General features: G+C 48.0%; 1 protein-coding gene across 1 annotated transcript in view; it reads right to left on the reverse strand.

Annotated features, from left to right (window-relative positions):
• MICALL1 (MICAL like 1) overlaps window positions 1-25242 on the reverse strand; it is a 428596-nt gene that overhangs the window by 246276 nt on the left and 157078 nt on the right. Inside the window, exon 9 of the mRNA XM_086962863.1 lies at window positions 4191-4531. Within this exon, the coding sequence (XP_086818989.1) occupies window positions 4191-4531 (341 nt within the window). The remainder of the gene's footprint in view (window positions 1-4190; window positions 4532-25242) is intronic.

Below are 25242 nucleotides of genomic sequence, written 5' to 3' on the forward strand. Positions count from 1 at the left end.
TCCTCTGTAGGCGAAGTTTTTACAGCATACATCTGAGTGTCTGGGGTAGAGTGAGGATCACCTGGGTCAGCACCAGCTGCCAGGGTTTATTGGTATCATCTGGCTCAGTGTAGACAGAATAGCTGTGCTCATCATCATCACCTTCCCCAGTGTCCACATCTGAATAAGTGGGTGAGACATCATGGCCACGTGAAGAAATTGGCTCCACAAGAACAGGAGTCGAAGTGGAATCCTTCTTTTTCTTCAGTGGAATTTTATAGGACTCCATTGGCTGTTCCGGGCCAATTTTCCGCTTATGAAGGGAAAGTCTGCCTGTTTCGGCATCAATAAAATGTTTTTGCTGTTCTTCCAACGAAGATTGTCGATGCTTTACAGCCGGGACCACCGTCGCCGACTTCGGCACAGAGGACACCTTCTCGGGCACGTTGGTGACCATCCTAGGGGTGAAAGCCTTCGGCGCCACTTTCGGCGGCAACGTGAAGTGAATGGGCGTCGACGCTTTCTGAGGTTATCGACAGGCTTCGAAGGTGGAGGATCTTTTGGCCCGACACTTGAGGCCTTGTCCTTGATGCGCTTCAGGGAGTCCGCCACTTGCTTGGAGAAAGCGGCAGACGGCTGCGTAGAGTCGACGGAATCCTTCGAGGCACCACTAGACGTGGACTCGTGGGTTGGGCCGCTCTTGGCCTTGTCTTGTCGACGCGGAGTCTCGAGAACCTTCGGATCACCGAGCCCTTTGTCGGTGTCGACCGTCTTCGGCGCCGATTTGATCGGCTCGACTGCCTTGACTTTTGTCTTCGGCGTGCCAGACTTCGTCTTGAAGCCCTTGAGCTGTTTCTTCGGATCGACAACGCCCTTTTGCTTCGTCGGTGCCGACAGGTCCGAGGGCTTTGATCCGACCAAAGCAATACGCACTTTTGGTTTCGAGGGGGGCACCAGTGCTTTCACTTGCGTCGAGACCGGTGTCTTCACTTTCGATTTCGATTTCGCAGGGTGCGGCTCAATAACAATGTCCGTAGCCGAGCCCGAAGGCGGGCCGTAGAACCCACTGGAATATCTTGGGTAAGGCCTAGTGGCGATCCCTCGATCAGAGCCTTTTGAAGCGTTTCGGCCCCAATGCCAGTTTGAGTTAGCTCTTTGCTCGAGCTATCTTCCATGGCCCCAAAGGCCCCATCGTCGTCTCCTACCTCGTCGATGACTTCTTCCGCTTCGAGCATTTCAACGTCCGCGTCGTAGTTGTTGTCGACCTCCGACGCGGGATTAGACAGGTTCTCATTAACTTCCCGGTCAGCTCCCTCATCATCCCCGGCATCTAATATGTTCACAGGCGCCGGTGCAGTCTGCTGGGCTCCTGGCGCGCAGCGCGACAATGCACAAGAGTCTTCTTGGATCGAAATCGTGAACAAGCCATGCAGCTGGCTTCGTCATGATCCGGCGACAGACACTTGTTGCACACCGGGTGGACATCGATGTGGGGATACTTGGAGTTGCACACAGGACATCTCTTGAATGGACTCCGGTCCATGATGGTCCGTCGATAAGGTCTTTGGCGTCGACTGGGCCTTCAGCGTCAAAAGCACGTGGCTCTCTGGAATCCGGCTCGTAACTGAGCTGGAAGAATCGGGCACCGAACGCAAAACTATACCGACGAAAAAACTAAAGGCCTTTTGGCCTTAAAGTTTTATATCGATTCCGACTAGAGTGAACCAATAAACATCCGAACCCAATGGCGGAAAAAAACAATCTGAGGATGGAGTCGATGCCCATGCGCAATGTAGTCCATGGGAGGAGCCACCTATCTCGTGATACTTCGAAGACTCTTCCAGGACAACAATGTGCGATCATCCGGACCCAACACTAGGCGGTGATCTATGCACAGATATGAATTCAACAGCCCACATGCCTCCAACCCACTGCTCATGGGAGTCCCAGTCTTTTGGAAGGTTCAAGGCAGGCAGGTCCTCCGGGGTTGTTGAGGTTGCTGTCCGCAGGATACGCCGGAGTTTCACAGGAGCAGGTTCAAGAATCAACAGGCCTGTAGGGTTCTGGGGCCAAGTCAGTGGGCGTCGTCCTTTTGTTAGCAGCTGCTGGCGGGTCTTCTTGTTTTTTGGTCTTCTTGTTGTTGCAATCAGGCTCTAAGGAAGGAAGGTTCAGGGTGCCCCTAAATACTAAATTTAGGGGTGTTACACGTAGGGCAAAGGCAGGGACCAATGGGTCCCTGTCCTGGGGTGGGTACACCCACTAGTCTGCTCCTCTCCTGTGGCAGGGGGGCAGGAGCCCAGCTGTGATTGGGCAGGACTCCCCATCTTCAAGATGGCTAGAGCCCATGGTCGTGCTTCACCTTGCCTCTCCCACCTGAGGTGTGGAGTTGGCACAGGCTGGCACACCCCCCCCCCCCCTTCCTGACGCAGGGTTTCCCGCCAGTCTTCCCGCCAGAGTGGGGGTCAGAACTGGTGTGGGCCAGTTGCTGAGTACAGCAAATGGTCTGGAGTTGCTCACAAAGGCAGAATGCTTTTGAAGCTTCCCCTGCCCATTTTAGGGGAGGAGGCTTGGCACCTCGTCCCAGGATGTGCATTGTTGCAGGCCCAGGAGAGCGAGGGCTCTCCACCCAGGGGTCCAGCAACATGTCTGCTGTGTGGCAGCCTAGGCAGCCTCTCAGACAAGACGTGGATTGTAGGTTACGTTTCAGGGGGCATCTCAAAGATGCCCTCTGTAGTGCATTTTACTTTAAATCCCACACTGGCATCAGTGTGGGTTTAATGTGCTGAAAAGTTTGATATCAAACTTGTCAGTCTTCAGTGTAGCCAATATGCTGCTGTGGAGTTTGTAATGACAACCTTCCAGCACCATATACTCTTATTTTTTTCTTAATTGTTTTTATTGATAGTGAGACATGTCAGACAAGTATACAGTTCTTACACATAATAACTGCAGGGTACATTAATCACCACATATGCTACGGAAAGTGGGAAAACGTTACATTAAACAGTTACATCTCTGTCCATATTTCTTCGCATGTCTAGTTCCACCATAGGCGATACACAGATCTCCCCCTGTGAGTGTTCCACTTCTGCCATTTTTGTATCCCATTTCTTCGGGCATCCCCGGGATATAAAGACTTCTTTCTCCGCTATCATGCACCTGTCTAGCTCTTTCAGCCACACCGGCACAGTAGGCGGTGCCACCCCACCCCCCTCCCATCCCCTAGCCAGTTCCCTTTTTACTAATGTGTAGCCCAGCGTCACCAATTGTTGTTAGATTTCAGTCAGGTCTGTGTCCTCCCATATGTTGAGCAAACTGAGTCGGGCGTCGGGGTCACTGCCTTCCCTAGTGGCATCACTGCACTTACAGAGCCCAGGAATGGCCCTGGGTACTGTAGGGGCACAGGGCTCATGCTCCTGTGCCCACACCACTGGCATAGGGCACCCAGCTAGAGGGATGGCCGATGTATGCCAGGGCAGTGGGTTGGTGGGCATGGCACACAGGGATGTGTGCCATGTCGACTCTCTGTTTGGTTTTGTACTTAGACACTCAGCCTGCCAAGGCAGTGTGTGGGTGCCAGGGTACAGAGCCCCTGGGCGCGCCATGGGTACCATTTACTAGGGGCTGACAGGTGGCCAGAGGTGCCAATTGGGTTTTAGTTTCAACACAGTTTTAGGGAAGGAGCACAGGCCCTGGGCATCTGGTTGGCAGTAGCCCAGGGCACACTTAGTCAAAGCACATCAGCCATTCAGCAAATAGTGGGGCAAGAAAGATGGCACTTTCTCATAACCACCCCGAAACCCTTGAAGAGGTCATTACGAGTCCTATGTGAAAAAGGTTTCAGTAATGCCTCACCCACAATTAACAATACTATGGGGTACAGCGGTTTTTTGTAGTATAACTGTGCCAATACAACCACTGGAATTAAAGTTTGAGCATCGATTTCCTCAGGCCTTTCCCTCATTCAGAGCACTTTTCCCCTGATGCATTCAACCATCTTTTCACTTAAAGTGTCCATGGAGAAACCCAAAGATGCACATTTTACTGCAAACTGGTAATCTTGATTTGGATGGGAACTCTTATTTCTGCAGAATTGTTTTTCTGGCAAACATGTAATAAGAATCAGAGATGGTTCCACCCCAAGAGAAGGGAAAACAGGTTTCAATTTTCTAGACAGTCCTGTAGCCTGTACCCCTGAAGTATGCTCTTACCTAGAGGGGAGGCATTAGGTGCCTTAGGGGCTGCTCGCTTCTTGGCCTTTGGGCTGCTGGTGGGTGTGATACCGTACCAAGGGTGGCTTTGGTTCAGTGAGGTCTCACTGGCCTCTGGCTCATCGTCTTCGTCATCATCAAAAGGGTTGTAAGGTTTGGGCTGAAGTGGTGGCTTCCGGAGAGAGGTACGGCCTACCCGGTCCTGGGCAGGGTTTTGCAGTTGTTCTTCGGTAAGGGCCCTTGGAGGAGTCCCTGGCGGCGGCAGAGGAGCCGATTTCCGCCTCTTTTCCTGAACTAGCACAATCCATGGAGGCTCTTTGTGAGGTTTGCCGTTCTCCACCCTTGGGACGAAAGAGAAGACAAGGGTAAATAATGAGAGGGGCTAGAGGCAAGAAAGCAGTAAAAGTTGTTGATTTAGCTGTGTAATCTGAGCCAACGTAAATTAGAAGTGCAAGGTATAAAAATACAATTTTTGTCACAATTACCTACCAAGGGAAAACAGTCAACTAAAGAAATATGAAGGCATAATCATTGCAATATGCATGGTTTTTGCATATTTATTTCCTCTTAGTGGCACTTATGGAGATTATTTTCTCCTCTATAACAATTCAATTTTGTAAATTCTCAGTGAGTGCAGAGCCATTAGGGGTTAAAAGATAAAACACCAGCAAAAAGGATTAGGACTTTGAGATGAGCCACAAAACCACTGTAATGTCCTTTACATAAATCATGACTGAAGGGGGGGGGAAAAGAGAGGTATCACTAATATTCCTAATGACAATGTGTCTGGATCATGAGTTTTAAAAATTGACCCTATGCTGCACCCCATGTGGCTGTTCACTCAAAGTCTCACTTAAAGAAGAGTGTCTTAAGGTTCTATAGATCGTCGTCCTCCACAGGTTGGCAAGCGTAGAATGATTCACTCCTCTCAAGAGAAGCCCCTTGAACACATTCTTGACCGATTTTCAAGATTTCACTTGATAAAAGCTTATGAAGATTCCAGACTTCTGCACAGCTGTCAGGCTCCCGGGATACCCAGCATCTACTGCAGTAGTTCAGTTTGTTTCATCTGCAAGTTGTGCAAGGAACTTTGAATAGGTTTTGCTGCAGTTTCGTAATCTCAAAGTTATTTTTAGGAGCTTGCAGCCGTCGCCATACCTTATGTGACTAAAATAAAACGCTTACAAAGCCCTACTCAGTGCTATGATTCCATAGAGTACAGATTTTGATTGGGCATATGTGAACAGCCACTGAAATATGGTGCTTGTAGTTATATTTTTTGCCTTGAGATAAAGGGTTTCGTCTGTACAGCAGGACAGAGTTGGTTATGGTGACAGTCCAATGACCAAGGGTGTATGCCTGATCGAATATGCTACTTACCAGTATGCATCTGTTCTTGGCATGTAGGGCTGCCGACATTCATATCTGTGCATAGATCGCCGCCTAGTGTTGGGTCCGGATGATTGCACATTGTTGTCCTTCTTGAGCTGCTCATATTGCGATCAGTTTTAAAATAGTTTTAATCTATTTTAAACTAAAACTTACTTCAGTCATATTGCGCGCATTTGCACAGCACTGTTTGCACTTTGTCCCCTGCTCTGGTCCACCGCGGCGGGTGCTGTTTGTGTGGAGGGCGGGGCAAAACTCGTAACGCGCAGCTGATACCATTTCGCGCTGAAAGGGGGCGGATCTACTCCCACGCTCTCCCATATCAGCTGATGGGCCAGCAGACGCACGCAGCGGGTGCGCCGCTGGCACGCCAAAGGCAAGCCCGTCTGCGCCTGTCCAGGTCCGGGCCGCGTCCAGCACCAGCCACGCTGCCCGTTTTCAACCAGCTACAAGAATAATGCTGTCTAGGGAACAAATCCTTGAGTTAAAGTCAAAAGGCTGTCCTGAATAGTTTCAGAGCAGCAGCAAAATAACCACCTGAAGATACTAGAGCAATGCAGACTAAGGCAATAATAATTGTTTTATGTGATATTTGTTGAAACATCCTACTGTGGCTCTTTACTTTTGATGTACCTGTCTATATCGATGACTTTGTTCATTCAACCCTATGTACAGCGCTCTGATACCCTTTGATCATGCATGCGCTTTATAAAACACTCTAAATAAATAAATAAATATGTTGAACACAACACGGTTGGCAAAACACTGTACAGCCCTTCCTAAAATGGCATAACCTGGATTCTCAAAATGCAATTTTTTTTCCACAATGAGTTGTCACAGGGGGTAACCATCAACAAAACCCAGCCTACTACGGTCTGTGTGATTCCATGAAGCAAATTACCTGTGTACACGCTTCAACACAGTGAAATGACAATCCATCCTTATAGTCCTATAGGCTTGAGCATATGCTTTTCACAATAAATAACCTTTCATAACTAACATGTTCGAGGCATGTGGGCTGCTGAATTCATATCTGTGCATAGATCGCCGCCTAGTGTTGGGTCCGGATAATTGCACATTGTTGTCCTGGAAGAGTCTTCGAAGTATCACGAGATAGGTGGCTCCTCCCCTGGACTACAGTGCGCATGGGCATCGACTCAATCCCCAGATTGTTTTTAGCCATTGTGGCCAAGATGGAGTGAAACTCCGTGAATGATGACCATGCTATGAGCATATGTGAACACTGCAGCTGCTACAGGCGCCGGGGAGGAGGGCGGGCGATATGAATGTCAGCAGCCCTACATGCCAAGAACAGATGCATACTGGTAAGTAGCATATTCGGTTCGAGGCATGTGGGCTGCTGAATTCATATCTGTGCATAGAATAAATAGCAGTCCCTCCATTAGCGGCGGCCGCCCGTGCCAGCTGCAGCAGTTTGAAAAAGTGTCTTGAGAACAGCCTGCCCTACAGCTGCCTGCTGTTTGGAGTGCACATCAACACAGTAATGCTTAGTAAATGTGTGTGTGGTAGACCATGTGGCTGCTCTACATATGTCTTCCAAAGGAATGTTTCCAAGGAATGCCATAGAGACCCCCTACTTTCGTGTGGAGTGGGCTCTTGGTGGAATGGTAAGAGTACGCTTAGCTTTTAGATAGCAGATCTGGATACATTTAACGATCCACCTAGCAATACCAGCCTTGGAAATAGGGTTACCTTTGTGGTGTGGTGCAAAGGCGACAAAGAGTTGCTTAGTTTTTCTAAAATCCTTGGTCCTATCAATGTAATACATTAGGGCCCGTTTAACGTCAAGGGTATGGAGCATCCGCTCCGCCAATGATTCTGGATTTTGAAAGAAAACAGGTAATTCGATTGTTTGGTTGATGTGGAACTGAGACACAACCTTGGGCAGAAACTTAGGATTAGTGCGGAGCACTACCCTGTTGGAATGAATTTGGATAAATGGCTCTTGGATAGTGAGGGCTTGTAATTCACTAACCCTCCGTAGTGATGTAATTGCTACGAGGAAAGCCACTTTCCATGTCAAGAACTGAATCTCGCAGGAATGCAGTGGTTCAAAGGGAGGACCCATCAGCCTGGTAAGAACCACATTGAGGTTCCACTCAGGAGCTGGTGGAGTCCGTGGTGGAATGACTCGTTTGAGGCCTTCCAAAAAAGCTTTGATGGCAGGCACCTTGAAGAGTGAAAGGTGCTGTCTATTTTGGAGATAAGCGGCCATTGCAGACAGATGAATGCGAATGGAAGTATAGGCCAGATTACACTTGTACAGATGGAAAAGGTAACAGATGATGTCCTGAATAGAAGCATCCAGCGGGTTAATGTTGTGGTTCGCACAATAAATGACAACCCGCTTCCATTTTGCCGCATAGCAGGCTCTAGTAGTGGGCTTCCTCGCCTCCCGAATGATGTCCATGCAGTCGGGAGGTAAGTTTAGGTAGCCAAACTCTAGGACTTCAGGAGCCAGATCGCCATGTTGAGCTGGTGCGGATCTGGGTGCTGAATGTCGCCATGGCTCTGCGTCAGAAGGCTGGGTGTGAGATGTAGCCTTTGATGCGGTACCACGGACAGTTCTAGAAACGTGGTGTACCATGGTTGGCGAGCCCTCTTTGGAGCAACTAGGATGAGAGTCATCGAGTGCTGCCTGAGCTTGCGTGCCACCAGCGGTATCAGAGGTGCTGGGGGAAAAGCGTACTCAAATTTGCCTGACCAGTTCATCCATATCGCATTGCCCTGCGACTGTGGGTGTGGGAACCTGGCGGCGAAGCTTTGGCATTTTGCGTTCTCTTTTGTGGCGAACAGGTCTATCTCTGGATGACCCCACCTTTGGAAGTACGGCTGGAGTACTGATGGATGTATCTCCCACTCGTGCATCTGGTGGCTGTGCCTGCTGAGCAGGTCCGCCATCTGATTGTCCTTGCCCGGGAGGTGCTCTGCCATGAGGAAGATGTTCCTCTGAATGGCCCACTTCCACATGCTCTGAGCCAGATGAGACAGCTGCAGAGAGTGTGTGCCCCCTGCTTTTGAATGTAGTACATTGCCGTCATGTTGTCCGTCCGAATCAACACGACCTTGTTGCATAGATTTACTTTGAAAGCCTTCAATGCCATGAAGATCGCCATCAGTTCTAGAACATTGATGTGCATCTTCCCCTGTTGCTGCGTCCACAGTCCATGCACAGTGTATTGGAGTACATGCGCTCCCCATCCCTGGAGAGATGCGTCCGTGGTCAGGATAATCTCTGGCACAGGCTCCTGGAACGGTCGGCCCTTGCAAAGGTTTCGTGGATTCGACCAATGCAGAGAGTTGTATGCCCGACCACTCACCAACACTAGGTCTTTCAACTGGTTGTGAGCCTGAGTCCATTGACGTGCTAAGCACTCCTGAAGTGGACGCATATGTAGTCTGGCGTGCGGGACAATGGAGATGCAGGAGGCCATCATGCCTATCAACTGCATGAACACTCGCGCTGGAAGCGAGCGTTGAGGTCTGAACTTCTGCATCAGCGATTGAATGCTGTTGACCCTCACTGAATTTGGCTGTGCTGTGGCTGCCAGAGTGTTTATCGTCGCACCCAGATACTGCCGTATGTGGGCGGGTTGCAGGTGGGACTTTGGGTAATTCAGTGAGAATCCCAGATCGTGAAGGAGGTGAATGGTGTGGGACATGTGGGCGGCACACTGCTGGGCTGACTCTGTCTGAATGAGCCAGTCATCCAAATAAGGGTAGACGTGAATGTTTTGTCTCCTTAGGTGCGCTGCCATTGTCGCCAGGCACTTTGTAAACACCCTGGGTGCCGTGGTGACTCCGAAAGGCAAAACCTTGAACTGGTAATGTTGGTTTTGGATGGTGAACCGGAGGTATCTTGCTGGAAGCGAGTGTTGAGGTCTGAACTTTTGGATCAGCGATTGAATGCTGCCGACTCTCACTGAATTTGGCTGGGCTGTGGCCGCCAGAGTGTCTATGGTCGCACCCAGATACTGCTATATGTGGGCGGGCTGGAGATGGGATTTTGGGTAATTCAGTGAGAATCCCAGATCGTGCAGGAGGTGAATGGTGTGGGACACGTGGTCGGCGCACTGCTGGGCCAACTTCGCCTGAAGGAGCCAGTCGTCCAGATAGGGGTAGACGTGGATGTTTTGACGTCTCAGATGCGCCGCCACCGTCGCCAGGCACTTTGTGAATACCCTGGGTGCCGTGGTGACCCCGAAAGGCAAAACCTTGAATTGGTAGGGCTGGTTTTGGATGGTGAACCTGAGGTATTTTCTGTGTGAAGGATGTAGCGGAATGTGGAAGTACGCATCCTTCAGGTCCAGAGTTGCCAGAAAGTCCCCCTGTTGAAGCAGTGGGAGAACTTGCTGCAGTGTTAGCATGTGGAAATGCTCTGATAGGATGTAAAAGTTGAGGGGCCTGAGATCCAGGATGGGCCTGAGGGATCCGTCCTTCTTTGGAATCAGGAAGTACAGAGAGTAAACTCCCGAGCCTCTTTCCTGCACGGGCACGAGCTCTATTGCCCCTTTTTGCAGCATGACTGTGACCTCCTGCTGCAATAAGTGCAAGTGCTCGCCGGACATAGGACGGTGCCTTGGGGGTATGTTGGGTGGAGTGGATGTGAGCTCCAGACAATAACCAAATTGTATAAGCTTTCTGACCCACCTGTCCGTGGTGATGGACCTCCACACGGGCAGGAACTGCTGGAGTCTTACCCCGACTGGTGTTGTGTGGTCGGGAGGCAGTGACAATGAGTCACTGTTTGTTGGCGGTAGAGGACCTGGAGCTGTTGTTGCCACGTCCTCTGCCCTTGGCGTTGTTGCCGCGGTATCCACCTCGACCCTTGTTGGCATAAGTAGTCTGGGTGTTGTTTTTGTAGAACTGCGCTGACTGCGAAAGTTGGCCCCTTGAGGTGCCCCTAGTATTGGAGCGACGAAAGGACCCACTCGGAAACTGCTGGGACTGCAAGGCACCCATGGATTTTGCAGTGCCGGTGTCCTTTTTCATCTTCTCAAGGGTGGTATCAACCTCAGGGCCAAACAGGTGATCTGGGTTGACCGTTTGGTTCAAGATGGTGGTTTGAATGTCCGGTTTGAACCCAGATATCCGTAGCCATGCATGTCTACGAAGCATAACGCTAGTGTTAATTGCGCGTGCGGCGGTGTCAGCCGCGTCCAGAGCGCTCTTTATGGAAGCGTTGGAGATCAGCTTTCCCTCATGTATTAACATTTCAGCCCCTTCCTTATATTGATTGGGTAGATGTTGCAAAAGGGTCTCTAGGGTATCATAGTGTGCCCTGTCATAACGCGCCAGGAGCGCCTGCGTGTTAGAGATGCGCCATATGTTGGCAGCCTGCGCTGCCACCCTCTTGCCCGAAGCCTCAAAGACTTTTGATTCTTTGTCTGGGGGAGGAGCATCACCCGTAGTCTGCGAGTTGGCCCTCTTCCGGGCATTGGAGACAACCAGGGAGTCCAGAGGCAACTGTCCCTTAATATAAGTTGGCTCTGTGGGCGCCGCCTTATACTTTTTGTCGATCCTCGGGTTGATGACTCTCGCCCTGGTGGGTTCTTTGAAGACCTCAGCAGCGTGCTTTAAAACACCCTTCAGCATTGGCAGAGTTTTTACAGTCTTTTCAGAGACAGAAAAGGTGTCAAAGAGGAAGTCGACGTCCACAGGGTCAGCATGCAGCTCGACGTTGTGATTGGCCGCTGCCCGCTCAATGAGGGCATTGAAAGCCGCAGAGTCCTCAGTGGGGGAAGTTTTGGCAGAGAAGAGCTGAGGGTCCTGGCCAGAATGCGGGTCCCCAGGCTCACCACCAGCAGACCAGGGCTCTGTCACATCCTCTGGGTCTGTGTAGACGGGATAGCTGTATTCATCCTCGTCGTCGCCCTCACCAGCGTCTACATTGGAGTGAGTGGGCGAGAGTTCGTGAGCCTGTGGTGAAATGGGCTCCACCAAGGCTGGAGTACCAGCAGAGTCCATCTTCCGTTTGAGTGGGATCTTGTACGACTCCAATTGGGGCTCCGGGTGATTTTCCTCTTTAGGAGGGAAAGCCTGCCCGTTTCGGCGCCGATGAAATGTTCTTGACGCTCTTCCTCTGAAAGTTGTCGAGGCCGTGGGCCGAGGACCACCAACGATGCCTTCGGCTTCGAAGATACCTTCTCGGGCACGCCAGCCCCCGGTTTAGCAGCGAAAGCCTTTGGCGTCGTCTTAGGCGGCAAGGTGAAAAGGATCGGCGTGGGCGCCTTCGCCGGTTTTTCCAGAGGCTTGGCCGGCGGAAGGTCCTTCGGCTCGAGTGCTGCGGCGCCGTCCCTAATGCGCTGTAGGGACTCTGTAACTTTCTTTGTGAACGAGGCGGATGGACGCGCCGGTTCGACAGAGTCCTTAGCGGTCGGTTTCGGAGTGGAGTCCGACGAGGTTGCCCTCGGAGTCGACGCACTCGGCGCAGCTCCCTTGGCCTTGTCGTGTGGAAGCGGGGCAGTGAGGGTCTTCGGGTCGTCTGGCCGCTTCTTCGGGTCGGTAAGAGACCTCTTGGGGTCGTCGACCTTCTTCTTGTGATCGAGTCGACCCTTGCCGGCGTCGACAGTCTTCGGCGCCGATGCGGCCGCGTCCGACCCCTTAACCTTCAGCTTCGACGTAGTAGCTTTCGGGTCGGCCATATTGACGTGGCTCTTTGGCTCGACGGCCATCTTAGATTTCTTCTGCGCCGAGGCCTCCGAAGTCTTCGATCCGACCAATGCGATGCGCACTTTCGGTTTCGATATCTCTGGCGTCGAGACCGTAGATTTCACTTTCGGTTTCTATGTCACCGGGAGTGAATCGGTACCAATGTCCGTGGCCGGGCCAGCAGGCGGGGCCGAGGAACTCACAACAAGGTTTCGGGTAAAGCCCGAAGGCGATCCCTCGACCTGGGCCTTATTGATTTGAACGGCCCCGGAGTCAGTTTGAGGAAGCTCTTCGTCCGAGCTATCCTCCATGGTCCCAAGGGCCCCGTCGTCGTCCCCTACCTCCTCGACGACTTCACCGAAATCTTCGGCCTCGGCGTCGTAGTCGTCCTCGACCTCCGACGCGTGGTTAGATTCTGAGATGTCCTGGATATCTTCATCCTCGACCTCCCCAGCATCGAAAATGTCCGTAGGCGCCGGTGCAGATTGCTGGGCCTCCAGGCGCGCAGCTCGACGGAGCTTGAGCGTTTTCTTGGACCGGAACCTTGAACAGGCCATACACTTGGCCTCGTCGTGGCCGGCGACAGGCACTTGTTGCACAACGGGTGGACGTCGATGTGTGGGTACTTCGAGTTACACACCGGACATCGTTTGAATGGACTTCATTCCATGATGGATGGTCGAAGAGTCTTGAGCGTCGACTAGGCCCTCCGTGCCGAAAGCACGCGGAAGTACAAGCTTGGCTTGGAGCCGAGGAAAGTTGCAAAGCCGAACGCAAGACAATACCGACGCAAGTCCTAAAGACCTTTTGGTCTCAAGTAAAGTTAAGTTAATTCTTATCGATTCCGACAAGAGGGAACCAAAGACATCCGAACCCAATGGCGGAAAAAAACAATCTGGGGATGGAGTCGATGCCCATGCGCACTGAAGTCCAGGGGAGGAGCCACCTATCTCGTGATACTTCGAAGACTCTTCCAGGACAACAATGTGCAATCATCCGGACCCAACACTAGGCGGCGATCTATGCACAGATATGAATTCAGCAGCCCACATGCCTCGAACATGTTAGTTATGAAAGGTTATTTATTGTGAAAAGCATACGCTCAAGCCTATAGGACTATAAGGATGGATTGTCATTTCACTGTGTTGAAGCGTGTACACAGGTAATTTGCTTCATGGAATCACACAGACCGTAGTAGGCTGGGTTTTGTTGATGGTTACCCCATGTGACAACTCATTGTGGAAAAAAAATTGCATTTTGAGAATCTAGGTTATGCCATTTTAGGAAGGGCTGTACAGTGTTTTGCCAACCGTGTTGTGTTCAACATATTTATTTATTTATTTAGAGTGTTTTATAAAGCGCATGCATGATCAAAGGGTATGAAAGCGCTGTACATAGGGTTGAATGAACAAAGTCATCGATATAGACAGGTACATCAAAAGTAAAGAGCCACAGTAGGATGTTTCAACAAATATCACATAAAACAATTAATATTGCCTTAGTCTGCATTGCTCTAGCATCTTCAGGTGGTTATTTTGCTGCTGCTCTGAAACTATTCAGGACAGCCTTTTGACTTTAACTCAAGGATTTGTTCCCTAGACAGCATTATTCTTGTAGCTGGTTGAAAACGGGCAGCGTGGCTGGTGCTGGATGCGGCCCGGACCTGGACAGGCGCAGACGGGCTTGCCTTTGGCTTGCCAGCGGCGCACCCGCTGCGTGCATCTGCTGGCCCATCAGCTGATATGGGAGAGCGTGGGAGTTGATCCGCCCCCTTTCAGCGCGAAATGGTATCAGCTGCGCGTTACGAGTTTTGCCCCGCCCTCCACACAAACAGCACCCGCCGCGGTGGACCAGAGCAGGGGACAAAGTGCAAACAGTGCTGTGCAAATGCACGCAATATGACTGAAGTAAGTTTTAGTTTAAAATAGATTAAAACTATTTTAAAACTGATAGCAATATGAGCAGCTCAAGAATCGCTTTGTTTCACACGAGCGGCAGCAGTGGCACTAACAGCCCCTCCTAGCTTCGCTGCGTGTCCGCTGGCCCATCAGCTGATATGGGAGAGCATGGGAGTAGCTCTTCCCCCTTTCAGCTCGAAATGGTGTCAGCTGCGTATTGAGAGTTTTGACCCGCCCTCCACACATACGGCACCCGCCGAGGTGGACCAGAGCAGGGGACAAAGTGCAAACAGTGCTGTGCAAATGCACGGAATATGACTGATGTAAGTTTTAGTTAAAAATAGATTAAAACTAACTTAAAACTGATCGCAATATGAGCAGCTCAGGAATTGCTTTGTTTCACACGAGCGGCAGCAGTGGATAACCAGCCCAGAGGGATGGCTAGTGTGGCAATTAGATACTATTGGTTGCCATGCTCGTTTTCTGAACCACATGAAGGGGTTTAGAATAAGCTGACTAGACATACAATACGAGCAGGCACAACACCTGGGAGTAATAGTAACATACGTTGTGGGAAAATTGTTCCTTGAATGACTAAAACATTCCACATCGGATGAGGTGAAAGAACACATCCCTCTCCTTTCTGATGCCTTTGAGTTAAATGATTATTTGTTAGGTCCTAGAAAGCCACGTCAAAAACACTTTTTGTATTCTATATATAACAAGCTGTGGAAGGTTTCACAGCCGGAAGCTCCCGAGCTGACACGTAAAATTGACAGAGCAAATTTAGAAAAGGCTCTAGGAGTAGTTGATAATGGTAGGACTACTTTATCCACTAGAATGTATTCTCTGAGCAACAGTGTGATATCAGCAATTGACAGAATACAGTGACATGTCCCTCTTACAACATGGACAGAGTCAGTTTAGATCCTTCATGTTATTAAGCTGGACTTTACAGACTGTGCAATGGTCATGTGCCTAGAAAACATTTGAACACTACTGATTCATTTCTGCAATACAATCTAACACGAGACCAGAAAATTATAGCATAGAAGGACGCAATATTCACAATGTTAAACATAGAACATCTAAAGGAATTATCGTTCACTGTGGCAGACACACGGTCAGCCGATTGGATCATTCATGGGTTTATCTCTCTGACAATTTCATCATTCCACTTTACGTACTGCTTACAACACTATCAAGTAGACAGATATGAAGACTTAGTTGAAAGATTTATACATGAGTAGTGGGTCCTACCTTTTGGGTACAGGTTTAGAAATGGGGACACTGATGTTCTTCTCAGTGGTACAGAATGGAAGAACTTTCGGCCATTTTAGGTTGCAGGGAGGTCACACTTCACAGAGCATGTAATTAGGCCTCGGCGGTAAATTCCATTCCACTTGCGGAATTTGGGTAATTTCGCGATCCGCGGAGAACGCAAAATTGCCCAAAATTCTGCGTTCCGCGACTTCGCAAAATGTTTTGCTTGTTCGCGCTCTCAAAATGCATGTTCGCGAGATATTTCCCCCCGAGCACGCAAACAGCAATTGCGAACAGGAAAAAAGCATCGCGAACAAGCTATTCCGCTTGTGTGCAGAATTTCTGCGTGTTCGTGGACATTTTTTACCGTTTTGCGGAGATTTGCTTAACGCGATTACGCAAATTCCGCCCACCCCTACATGTAGTACACCCAAGGCAGACTTAGCTTGTTATCTGAAGAGTTCTCCAGCTGTTGTAATTTGTTCAGCATTCACATTACTTTCTAATGAGAGTTTTTTGATGATGGATGACCAAGATTGCTGTGGGATGAAACCGGGAGTATGCTATGTGGTGACGGTTTCCAGGATTGCGAACTGTTGTACGAGTGTGCTTTTTCCACCTGCCCATTCAGTAAGAGAATCCACAACATGGCCTTCAATTTCAATCTTTAAGGTGAACTTTGATAGTCTGAGTGGACTGTAAGCCTTGTTGTTTCAGAAGGAAGTTTCTTTAACATCTGGCAGGGATATGTTTGATTTTCAAGTTACAAGGTCTTTTTCTGATATCCAGTTGCTACTACGCACTAATCTCTCACAACAATTTGAAGAACTTGTGCACTGCAGTTTAACACCTCAAATACTGCGGCAGTAGTAGGTTTTGTTAAAGCTCTTGGGTATGGGTTTCTTAGCACTTTCCAGACGGTCTTCTGAGTAAATACATCTTTCATACGAGCATTGCTTTCCATCATTTTTGGAGGCATACCTGTCCTGTTTCTGATTGTCAGGATCTTGGTTCTGTTGTTGGTGCTCGGCAGTTGATGTTCCACCATGCGGCCAAATGGGAATAGCACTCCCACGTGCTACTGTGTCGTGAATGCATGATGCCGTATTTTGGCTCACCCTTACTTCAGGAACTAAATGATAACTGGTCCTTATCCTTTCCGCCTATATTGTTACATTGTGTACAGCCTGTGTTCCACTGTCTGCAGTGCACTTTCGAGTGTGCCCTGAATATATGCCTTGAAATGCAATTGGTCCAATATACAGATATAGAACTGCTGATGTTAAGAATCAACCGGCAAAGATGTCTTGCATGATTGCAACTGCAGCAAAATGCATATTATAAGCCTTTCTTGAATGTCTCAGCTTCTGGATATTTTGATCCTGGCTGGTCCTCTGCGGATGCACTACTGGCTGGCACACCTCCAGCGGCTGCTGATTGAGTTGGATATGACTATGTTTCTTCTTTGAAACTTGTGACTGGGGTGCCAATGAAAACAGCCTGCGGAAGAAGTAAACAAAATTGTTTCATCTGACCCTCGGAACAATCATGCTGTTTCAAGAAGAAGAGTATTTTTTCTGTAGATATTAATTCCTATGTTTACATTGGCTTTTAATGCATTTTGGCTTTCATTTTGCTTTAGTATTGAAGTATAAAGTTTTCTTAAGTTTCATGAGCAATTTATATTCTGAGGCTTACTATGAGGCTTTTTAATCACCTTACAGACAGGGAGTGGGTGCCATGAGGTTACATAAGCCCTAGGTACGAACCCCTCCTTTTTACATATTCCCGTTTAAAGTTGACATACTTTTAAGTGATGATTTTAAAGACACTTTTGCTTGCGTGCCCTAATGGGTTGGGTACTCATTCAGTCAAAAATGTTTATTCGGAAATTCGTCCATAAAACAATGCTAAAAAAACAATACAATAGCACAAAAACGAATCCTTCATTAAATAAATACTATCAATGAAATAGAACACAGATCACCAAATACAACAGAGGCTCATATGACCTACAGCTCCAGAATTTCTAAAACCTTTGAATAAGTGGAGAAGCTGGTACCATCAGGTGTTAAGGCCCACTGATACATCATTGTAAATGTAATCAAGTCAACAGTACAATGGTTGAATTGTTTATCTTCTTCATTGTTCTTGTAATCCTGGTTAGTCTGGTTTGTTTCCTTCTATTAATCATTGCAGCACATGTATTTGACACAAGAGTCAAATTGCTTCAACAAATATTTGAAATGCCAATTTGTGCATTTCTTGTGTCTCCCTTTGGGCATACCCGAGTTAACAGCGAAAGGATAGATCTGTTTCCACAATTTTCTAGAGGAATCAGGGTTGTCATGTTATGAGATTGCAGAAACCATGGTGTCCTTGTAGGGGTTAAAGGTCCAGATTTTGCTTTGCGAGCTAGCCAGGAATTCTGTCAGCATACTCTGACGGTGTGCGCGGACTCAGTATCACATAGCTTTGACGCTTATGTAGCCCAAACACATGGTCTTACTGAAATAGTAGGAACCGTATGACACCCTAATATAGCCATAAACATACCTGGGAGGTGTAAACAGATAAATTCTAAGACCTCTTGTGTCATCTAGGGCTGGCAAAGGACTGCTCTGCTTGTGTGAAGTGTGATGAAAAGGGACAGGAGGGTGGGTCTCTAAAAGGGCTGTGACCAATGAAGCAAAACTAGTGATCCTTTCCAAGAGCTTTTGTCAGTACACTTAAGGGCATAGCTTAAAAAATTTGAAATACAAACCAGTGCTTCACTCAGTATGCCAACTGACTTGTATTTGGTGCCTCTTTGTAAATATTCTGTTCTTGCATCCAGATGTATTACACAGCATGGTACGGGGAAATTAGTAATTGGGAAGTAAGAGGACAGTTCCGTGTACATGGTGATTCTATTTACTGCTTTGAATGTAAAGAGTCTTTTTCTGCTGTAGCTGTTCTGGCAAGTAGGCTGCAAAACTTGTTTCTGGCATGAGGGCTGCGCCTGTGAGGATTCAACCGTCTTTGAATTCAAGGAGCTGTGCGTTGTCCATGGATCGTATGTTTTTCCATCATGTTCCAGCAGAATATTCAGGGTGTGTGATGCAGATGCCCAGGGTCACAATAGTGATGTCACACAATGTGGCACAACATGTACGCTATTTGGAAAGTTTCCTTTTCGCAAAGTTATGTGAACGGACTTTCAAGCTTATTTCAAGCATATTTTTACTGTAGAGAAAATGTCAAAAAAATTATTTCCAGTAATTTGAATACGTGATCCCCATCTTCCCCTTTCAATTAAGGTACTGTCTACACTATGTTCTGTAACTTTACAGGTCAGTGCTTTATATACTTGAAATACCAGCTTGATATTATTTGAGATCTTCTCTGGTGGTGTACTTTTGGATATTTTTCCCCTTATTTTAATAGTAAATAAGTGGGGAAGAAAGGACCTTGAACTAGGCCATTTTGATGAAGCAAGGACACCTAACTATTCCATTTGTTGAGTCTTACTATGACTTCACCAAACTTTGCCATTAGTCCACCTCAGCCGTGTTGGCTCTCTGGAAGTGATCCTAGCATGAAATGATTGGGATGGAAGATATACTTTTTAACATTATTTGGCTGCTGTGCAAGAAGGAAACACCATGTCTGCAAAAAAGAAAAAAAATGTTTTCCAACATTTCATTTGTTATATAGGCTCAAACGTGTACAACAACATGAATGTGGAGAGTAGAGATGGTGACTAAAACATGTTTAACAAAGCTATTATTAATTTTGCCAATAGCTTTGTACCAACGTTTGTACAGATATTACACAAAATAAATTCTTTCAAAGGCAGCAGAGAAAGGATGAACCCATTGAGGAGTACAGTTCAGCTCTTAAAAACTCTTAGGACTGCTTTTCTAACCAAGGGCCAGCAATGATGGCGGTCACGTTGTAGGTTCGCTCAGACCAGCCATTAAGTATCCTGTGCATTTATCCTGCCTCTAGACATCCCGGCAGCGAGCCTAATACCGGAGAGACCTCCGATCATCCAGATAGTCCTCCGACAGCGTTGGGAGCCTGAAGAGTGCGGAGGCGGCGCTGGTGAAGCCAGGTGCGGAGTGGCGGCCTAGCGGGGGACGGCGGTGATAGAGCCGGGGCCTCCCGTACTGTGCCTGGCCGGCAACGTGTGCCTTGCGGTCGGCGCGCCTGGGAAGGTGCGGCAGCTGAGGGCGGAGCTCTCTATTTTCCGGTGCCGGAGTTGGTTTTTGTTCCCCCTGGGACGTCGGCGTGGAGGGGGCTGTGCTGTGGCGGCGGAGGGTATAGACTTTCTGAAAGAGGTAGGTCTCCAAAGAGACAGAAAAACCGGAGGACGCTTATATTGCGCTTATATCCTGCTTTAACCCCTTCGGTGCTCATGACGGCTCCACGCCGACATGAGTCACGGTAGGCGTGTGCTCATGATGGCGAGGAGCTGTCATGCCGCTGCCGCTCCTCCCACGCGGCACTAATTTTCCACCGTCATGAGCACAAGCCGGCCGTGAGGCATGATGACGTGGAGCAGTCATGAGCACCGAAGCGCCACGCTCAGCCCCCCCCCCGCGCAGGCAGAATTCGTGGCGCAGGAAGGGGTTAAAACAGAAACAGCATTCTGCTAAAGTTTGTAGAAGAAAGAAGGAAAGTGTTATGTGGCTGGAGGATGAGGTTATAAGTGTAGAGGGCGACAGTGTAGGGAAAAAGGCGGTGCGCTTTGGAGGAATATATTTTATAAACAACGGCAATAAGTGTAGCAAGAGAAATAAATCACTTTGCAGTATGCGTTTGGGCGGTGTTATTATGCAACTGCAAGCTCAGTAGGGTTCACCATATACCATTATCAGTGAGAAAGTCTGGAGAGAAAAAATTGCCAATTAATATGGGTCTGAACTACATGAAGCTGATATAGTGGTGAAAGGGTAGATGCTAACTACCTGTGAACAGGCCTTGCACAAATTGCAATTATTAGATACTGCAAACACAAGGAGATGATGGACGTAGCGCTGAACCTTTTCAGACACTCACCCCCAGTCACAGGTCTGGGTTGAATCCATCATGTTTGTTTACCTCACTTCTCTACCCCAGTTCAGACCCAGTCATATGCAAATAAGTCTTCGCACTGTTTCCTATGGGGTACTCCAAATATCTGTGTCAGGGTGTTTTCATTCCTTTAAGCAGCTGTTTTTGCTAGGAAAGTATGGATGAATAGTACTGCCTATTTAAAATGTTTGTATTCTAATTTTAGATATATACTTTACTTGATTAGTTCATATTTTATAGATGCACCATGCACTTTATATGCGGATAAGCGTATTGTTTTAAAGGTCTTATGTGCTGTAGTTTTACTTTGTTGAGCATTCGCTATTATGCTTTATCGTTCCTGGATCATTTATCTATTTAAATTATGTTGAGGTTGATGGAGTTATTTGTTTTACAACCATTTAATTGCTCTTTGTTGCTTCTATCTTTTCAGGCCATACACGGCCAAATAAAAAAAGGAAAGAAAGAAAGCATGGTATAGAATGTTGGTATTCAGATTCAAAAACAGAAGTCATTAGGAAAGCTATATTGGCTACAAAGAACGATTGGTTTTAGTTTGGCATGATCAAGGGAATCTTTACATTGTCTTTGATCCTACAACCAAGAACAAGTTTTAATCCATACTAATATAATAAAGAGAGAGCCCAAACCTTTGAGGCGGGTAATCTCAGGAACCACAGCACCAATCACAACACCCAATACAGCGTTGGAAAGGGCAGTTGCGGCAGAAGGACATAGGCTATGCAGACGCCCACCATATACATTTAAAACGTAAAAGAACCGTGCCAGCAAAGTAGGACCTTGTGGGCGTGTCTTCGTTGTGCTGTGGGCATGTGCTGGGGGTGTGACAAACGCTGGGGGCGTGTGGTACGTTCCGCCCTTCATGCCATGTCCCATATCGTGTGCTAATCCCACCCTGCTCCCTTTAAATACCCCTGCACCCCATAATCATAACCCACCCTTACTCCTTAAAATACCCCAACACCCTTAAACACTAACCCATTTAAACCCTAAAGATACCCCTGTACCCCAAAACCCAAACCTAGCCCTGAACGCTATAAATACCCCTGTACCTCAAAACCCAAACCTACCCCTGAACCCTAAAAATACCCCTGTACTCCAAACCTAGCCCCGAACTAAATAAATAAACCTGTACCTCAAAACCCAAACCTACCCCTGAACCCTAAAAATACCCCTGTACCCCCAAGCCTTACTTTCGTAATGAAAGTATGCGGAGTGATGGTATGCGGAAAGAAAGTTGCGGAATAATGGGTGTTTACCCTCCCCCGGTAAGTACATTGGTGGCGCAGCGGCCCACATCTCCAGCAACATACTCATATTTTTTCACCACCCATTTGAAAAATGCACAGGTCTCTCATTGATGGCCAGCACCGACATGCACTTTTAGACACACCTTCTGCCACAAGTTCTAGAATTGCGAACTTTAGAGCTGGGGAGCTACGTACGAATCTCAGCATCAGCTCAATATCCTGTTATTCGAGGCAAATCGCTTTGTCTCCCCGTGCCTACCACAAATGAATGTGTTCTTCTGTAATGTAAATTGTGCTCATGCCATGTTGTCGAGTTTGTGCTATATAATATTGCAAGAAAAAATTAAGTAGGGAAACTCGAGTTCACACACTACTGAACGCGCAACTCTTAAGTGCATCAGCAGTGCACTGTGAATCGGAGCGTTTCACAGGCCTGTCGCAGATAAGAAATGCTATCAAAACGAAATCCTACAAAACAATATACTACTGGCCGGCAGCAATTCATACCCAGACAACGTCGGGACGGGCTGCTAGTATTGGATAAAGGGGAAAGGACAGGGGTGGCACAAAATGTCTTCAAAGATTCTGATGGGTCAGTTGGCAAGTTGGAAGGTTCTGAATGCAAAAATTGGTTTAAGAGAGGATGCATGCCCTAACGTATATAAACTTTTTAGTGTTTCTTTGGTAATTAGGAATGATGGGTCTGGAGAACATGTTGCTGTGGTTACAGATGCAACAAACTCGGCAGACAGTGTTAAGAAGATGTCATTTTATCTCAGGTTTAAAAATGTAAACAGAGTCATGTATTCCCTCAAAGAATACTGGTGCTAACACTGCAAGATGCAGTGCCTGCCACATCAGAGGCACCTCTATTGTCCGTGTTGGAAAAGCTTTTCCCGTCTGTGACTTGTTTCTCACCCCACCCTGCCTACAGGTCTCAGGAATGTGTTTATGTTCTCCACTTCTGTCTAGTGATACCTGATGTATCTTGAGAACAAAGCCTTTTTAAATTGTGATTTATGTTTACACTGTATGAACTATTTACTCTGAGTTTGGAATTGTAATAGGAATTGTCATAGGAAGTGTGGAACTTGTACCAGAGTATATGATTGTAAAAATGCCATATAATATGTGGATTAGAAAATGGTTTTAAACAAACAATGTTTAAGTATAAAACTTGAGAGACAAAAGAAATTTCAGTGTTGTGCAAAAATAATTACCCGTGTCACTATATAGCACAAAAAGTTGATAGTTGTGCGTAGGCCCAGAGGTCACTTAAAAAGGTATTAACGGAGGAGGAGCCATGCTAGCAACCAAGATGGCCGCGTAGGCTCTCGGCTCCGCCTGACTCCCGCCGGAATATCCTGTCATTTATCCTGTTCTTGCGCCCAGCCACCGTGTTTATGAACCTGCCTTGAGCTTAATGGAGCTATTTCGAACTTTTTATCAGTTCGGCTGACCAAGTTACGTCGAGTGGAAGTTTACGGCCTAGATCTGTCCGGAAGCCGGAGTCTCGAGTACTGGCCCATCCGGGTTTCAGTTAAACAACATCGGCTGCGGTGGTGTGCTTGGGTCCGGTCTACCGGAATGGAAAAATTTATTTCGCTTTCTCGGATTGCTATGGATGACGTTTGGCTGCCTTGGTGAAATTGGGAGGAGGGGATACAGCTCAACGGTCGCAGTTGTGGTCGGGGGTCCTGCCCGGTGACCCGGTAAAGGGCCCGCTGGTGTTCGCTGGCGGTATCTCCGCCTGCGGTTGTGGACCTGGGATTTCATCGGAAACATTAAAAGTTCTCCCTCGTCGACTATTCCCGACTCGCCCGTTCCCTTTCTGAGAGATCGAGTTCGAAAGGGGAAGCGATCATGACTGTGTCCGATCGCAGAGCAGAGGAGCGGACCGAGAGTGACACGCTGCTACGAACTGTGTTGGCAGCCATTGAGTCTATTCACGTATACGTCGAAGAGCGGATTCAGACGATGATGATGATGCGCTTGTCTGAGTTGGCACAAATTGGACCGGACCCTGCTCCACTACAAGAAACGGTGACGACCGAGACACCCACGATGGCTACTCTGTTGGAGAAAGTAAACCCCATACTGTGTGATGTGTTGGTGCCTTTGCCCAGTGTCATGGAAGATGAGAACAAACTCGATGCCACCAATGGACCACCAAGCTTACGACCGCTGCCGCCTATGGAAGAACTAATTGTTGTTCCCATTTTAGAGACTTTTGATGAGAACTGTTATCGGAATGGAGCTGCGTCACTCCCCCATACATCGGAGCCGCTAAGATTGCGGAAGGATCAACAATGGTACTTCACAACCGGGAGGGAAGTCTCTGGACCTGTCGGTGATCACAGCACTCTTGTTCTTCTACTTTGTCTCGCATTGAATTCTCTTACATTTGCTTTGTCCTTGAACTGTCCGGTGGCAGAGGTGGTTTGTCCAGAGGGGACTCCTGCGTCTGATCGTAAGGGGCAAGGATGAGTTTGAAAGACTGGGTTTTATTTAAGAACGATGGACACGAGATCTGTTAAACTTATGTCTTGGAATGGCTGGGCGGTGATTGATGTTCCCCTTGTAGAGACTCATGTTTGTTATCCGGTAGATTTCTTGGCTTCAATTTGGGGATTCATGATTCTGGCGGGGGGAGGGGGCCCTACTAATATGCCCTCCTCCACTTCTCTTCTATACTCTGGTAGATTTCTTCTTTTAGAACCTAGTTAGTTGGGGCGACAGGCACGCTGCTACTGGGGGTTAGGCGGTAACAGTTTGCAGGAAGTGGAGAAGTGTGGCTCAATGCTTAGAGCGGCAGACCTTGATGCAGAACGCTGGCCAGGGACCAGGGTTCGATTCCCGCCTCGGCGGGTTTCGGGCTTAAATTCCTCTGACCGGATATTCTCGCCTCAGTGCCGATTCTAAGCATGGGTCCCACGCTGCAACTCTGGGCAATAGCTTGCTTAGTCTCCACAAAGGCCCCCTGATACACAAGGGATGCCTGGTTTCACCATGGGATGCCCAGGAGTGGACACCCCACAAGGAAAAGCCAGGAGGGGTTCCCTTGTGGTAGGAGTACAAGCGCCGGGATGCCTCCGGGTCACTGTTCGCGCTATACAAATACGCCACAAAATACGCCACAGGGTGGAGGGATGGGTTTATTGTTTTCTTTTTGTTATCGTTCATATTATTTTTCTTTTTTTTCCCTAGTTTTTCCTATACATGTACTATTGTCGTAATATCCGGACTCTGATCATTAACTTCTAGTGTCAGATTGCCATGATTCTCCTGCTGTTTGATTTGCGGGTTAGTGGGTTTGAGGATCCGCTTCTAAACTGTTTAGCGATTATACTACTGTCAATTCTACTTCTGTGCCTAATATTGCGGACCTCTCGAAGTATTATTTCAAGTCTATCCTGTCTTTTGTACTATCTCACCCTGTTAACATCGGATGTATTTATGGCACCGGATTTGTCTGTTTATTTTTTATTTTTGCTTTATAAT

This window comes from Lissotriton vulgaris, chromosome 1_1 (assembly GCF_964263255.1).
Source record: "Lissotriton vulgaris chromosome 1_1, aLisVul1.2, whole genome shotgun sequence".
In the NCBI taxonomy this organism is placed as follows: Eukaryota; Metazoa; Chordata; class Amphibia; order Caudata; family Salamandridae; genus Lissotriton; species Lissotriton vulgaris.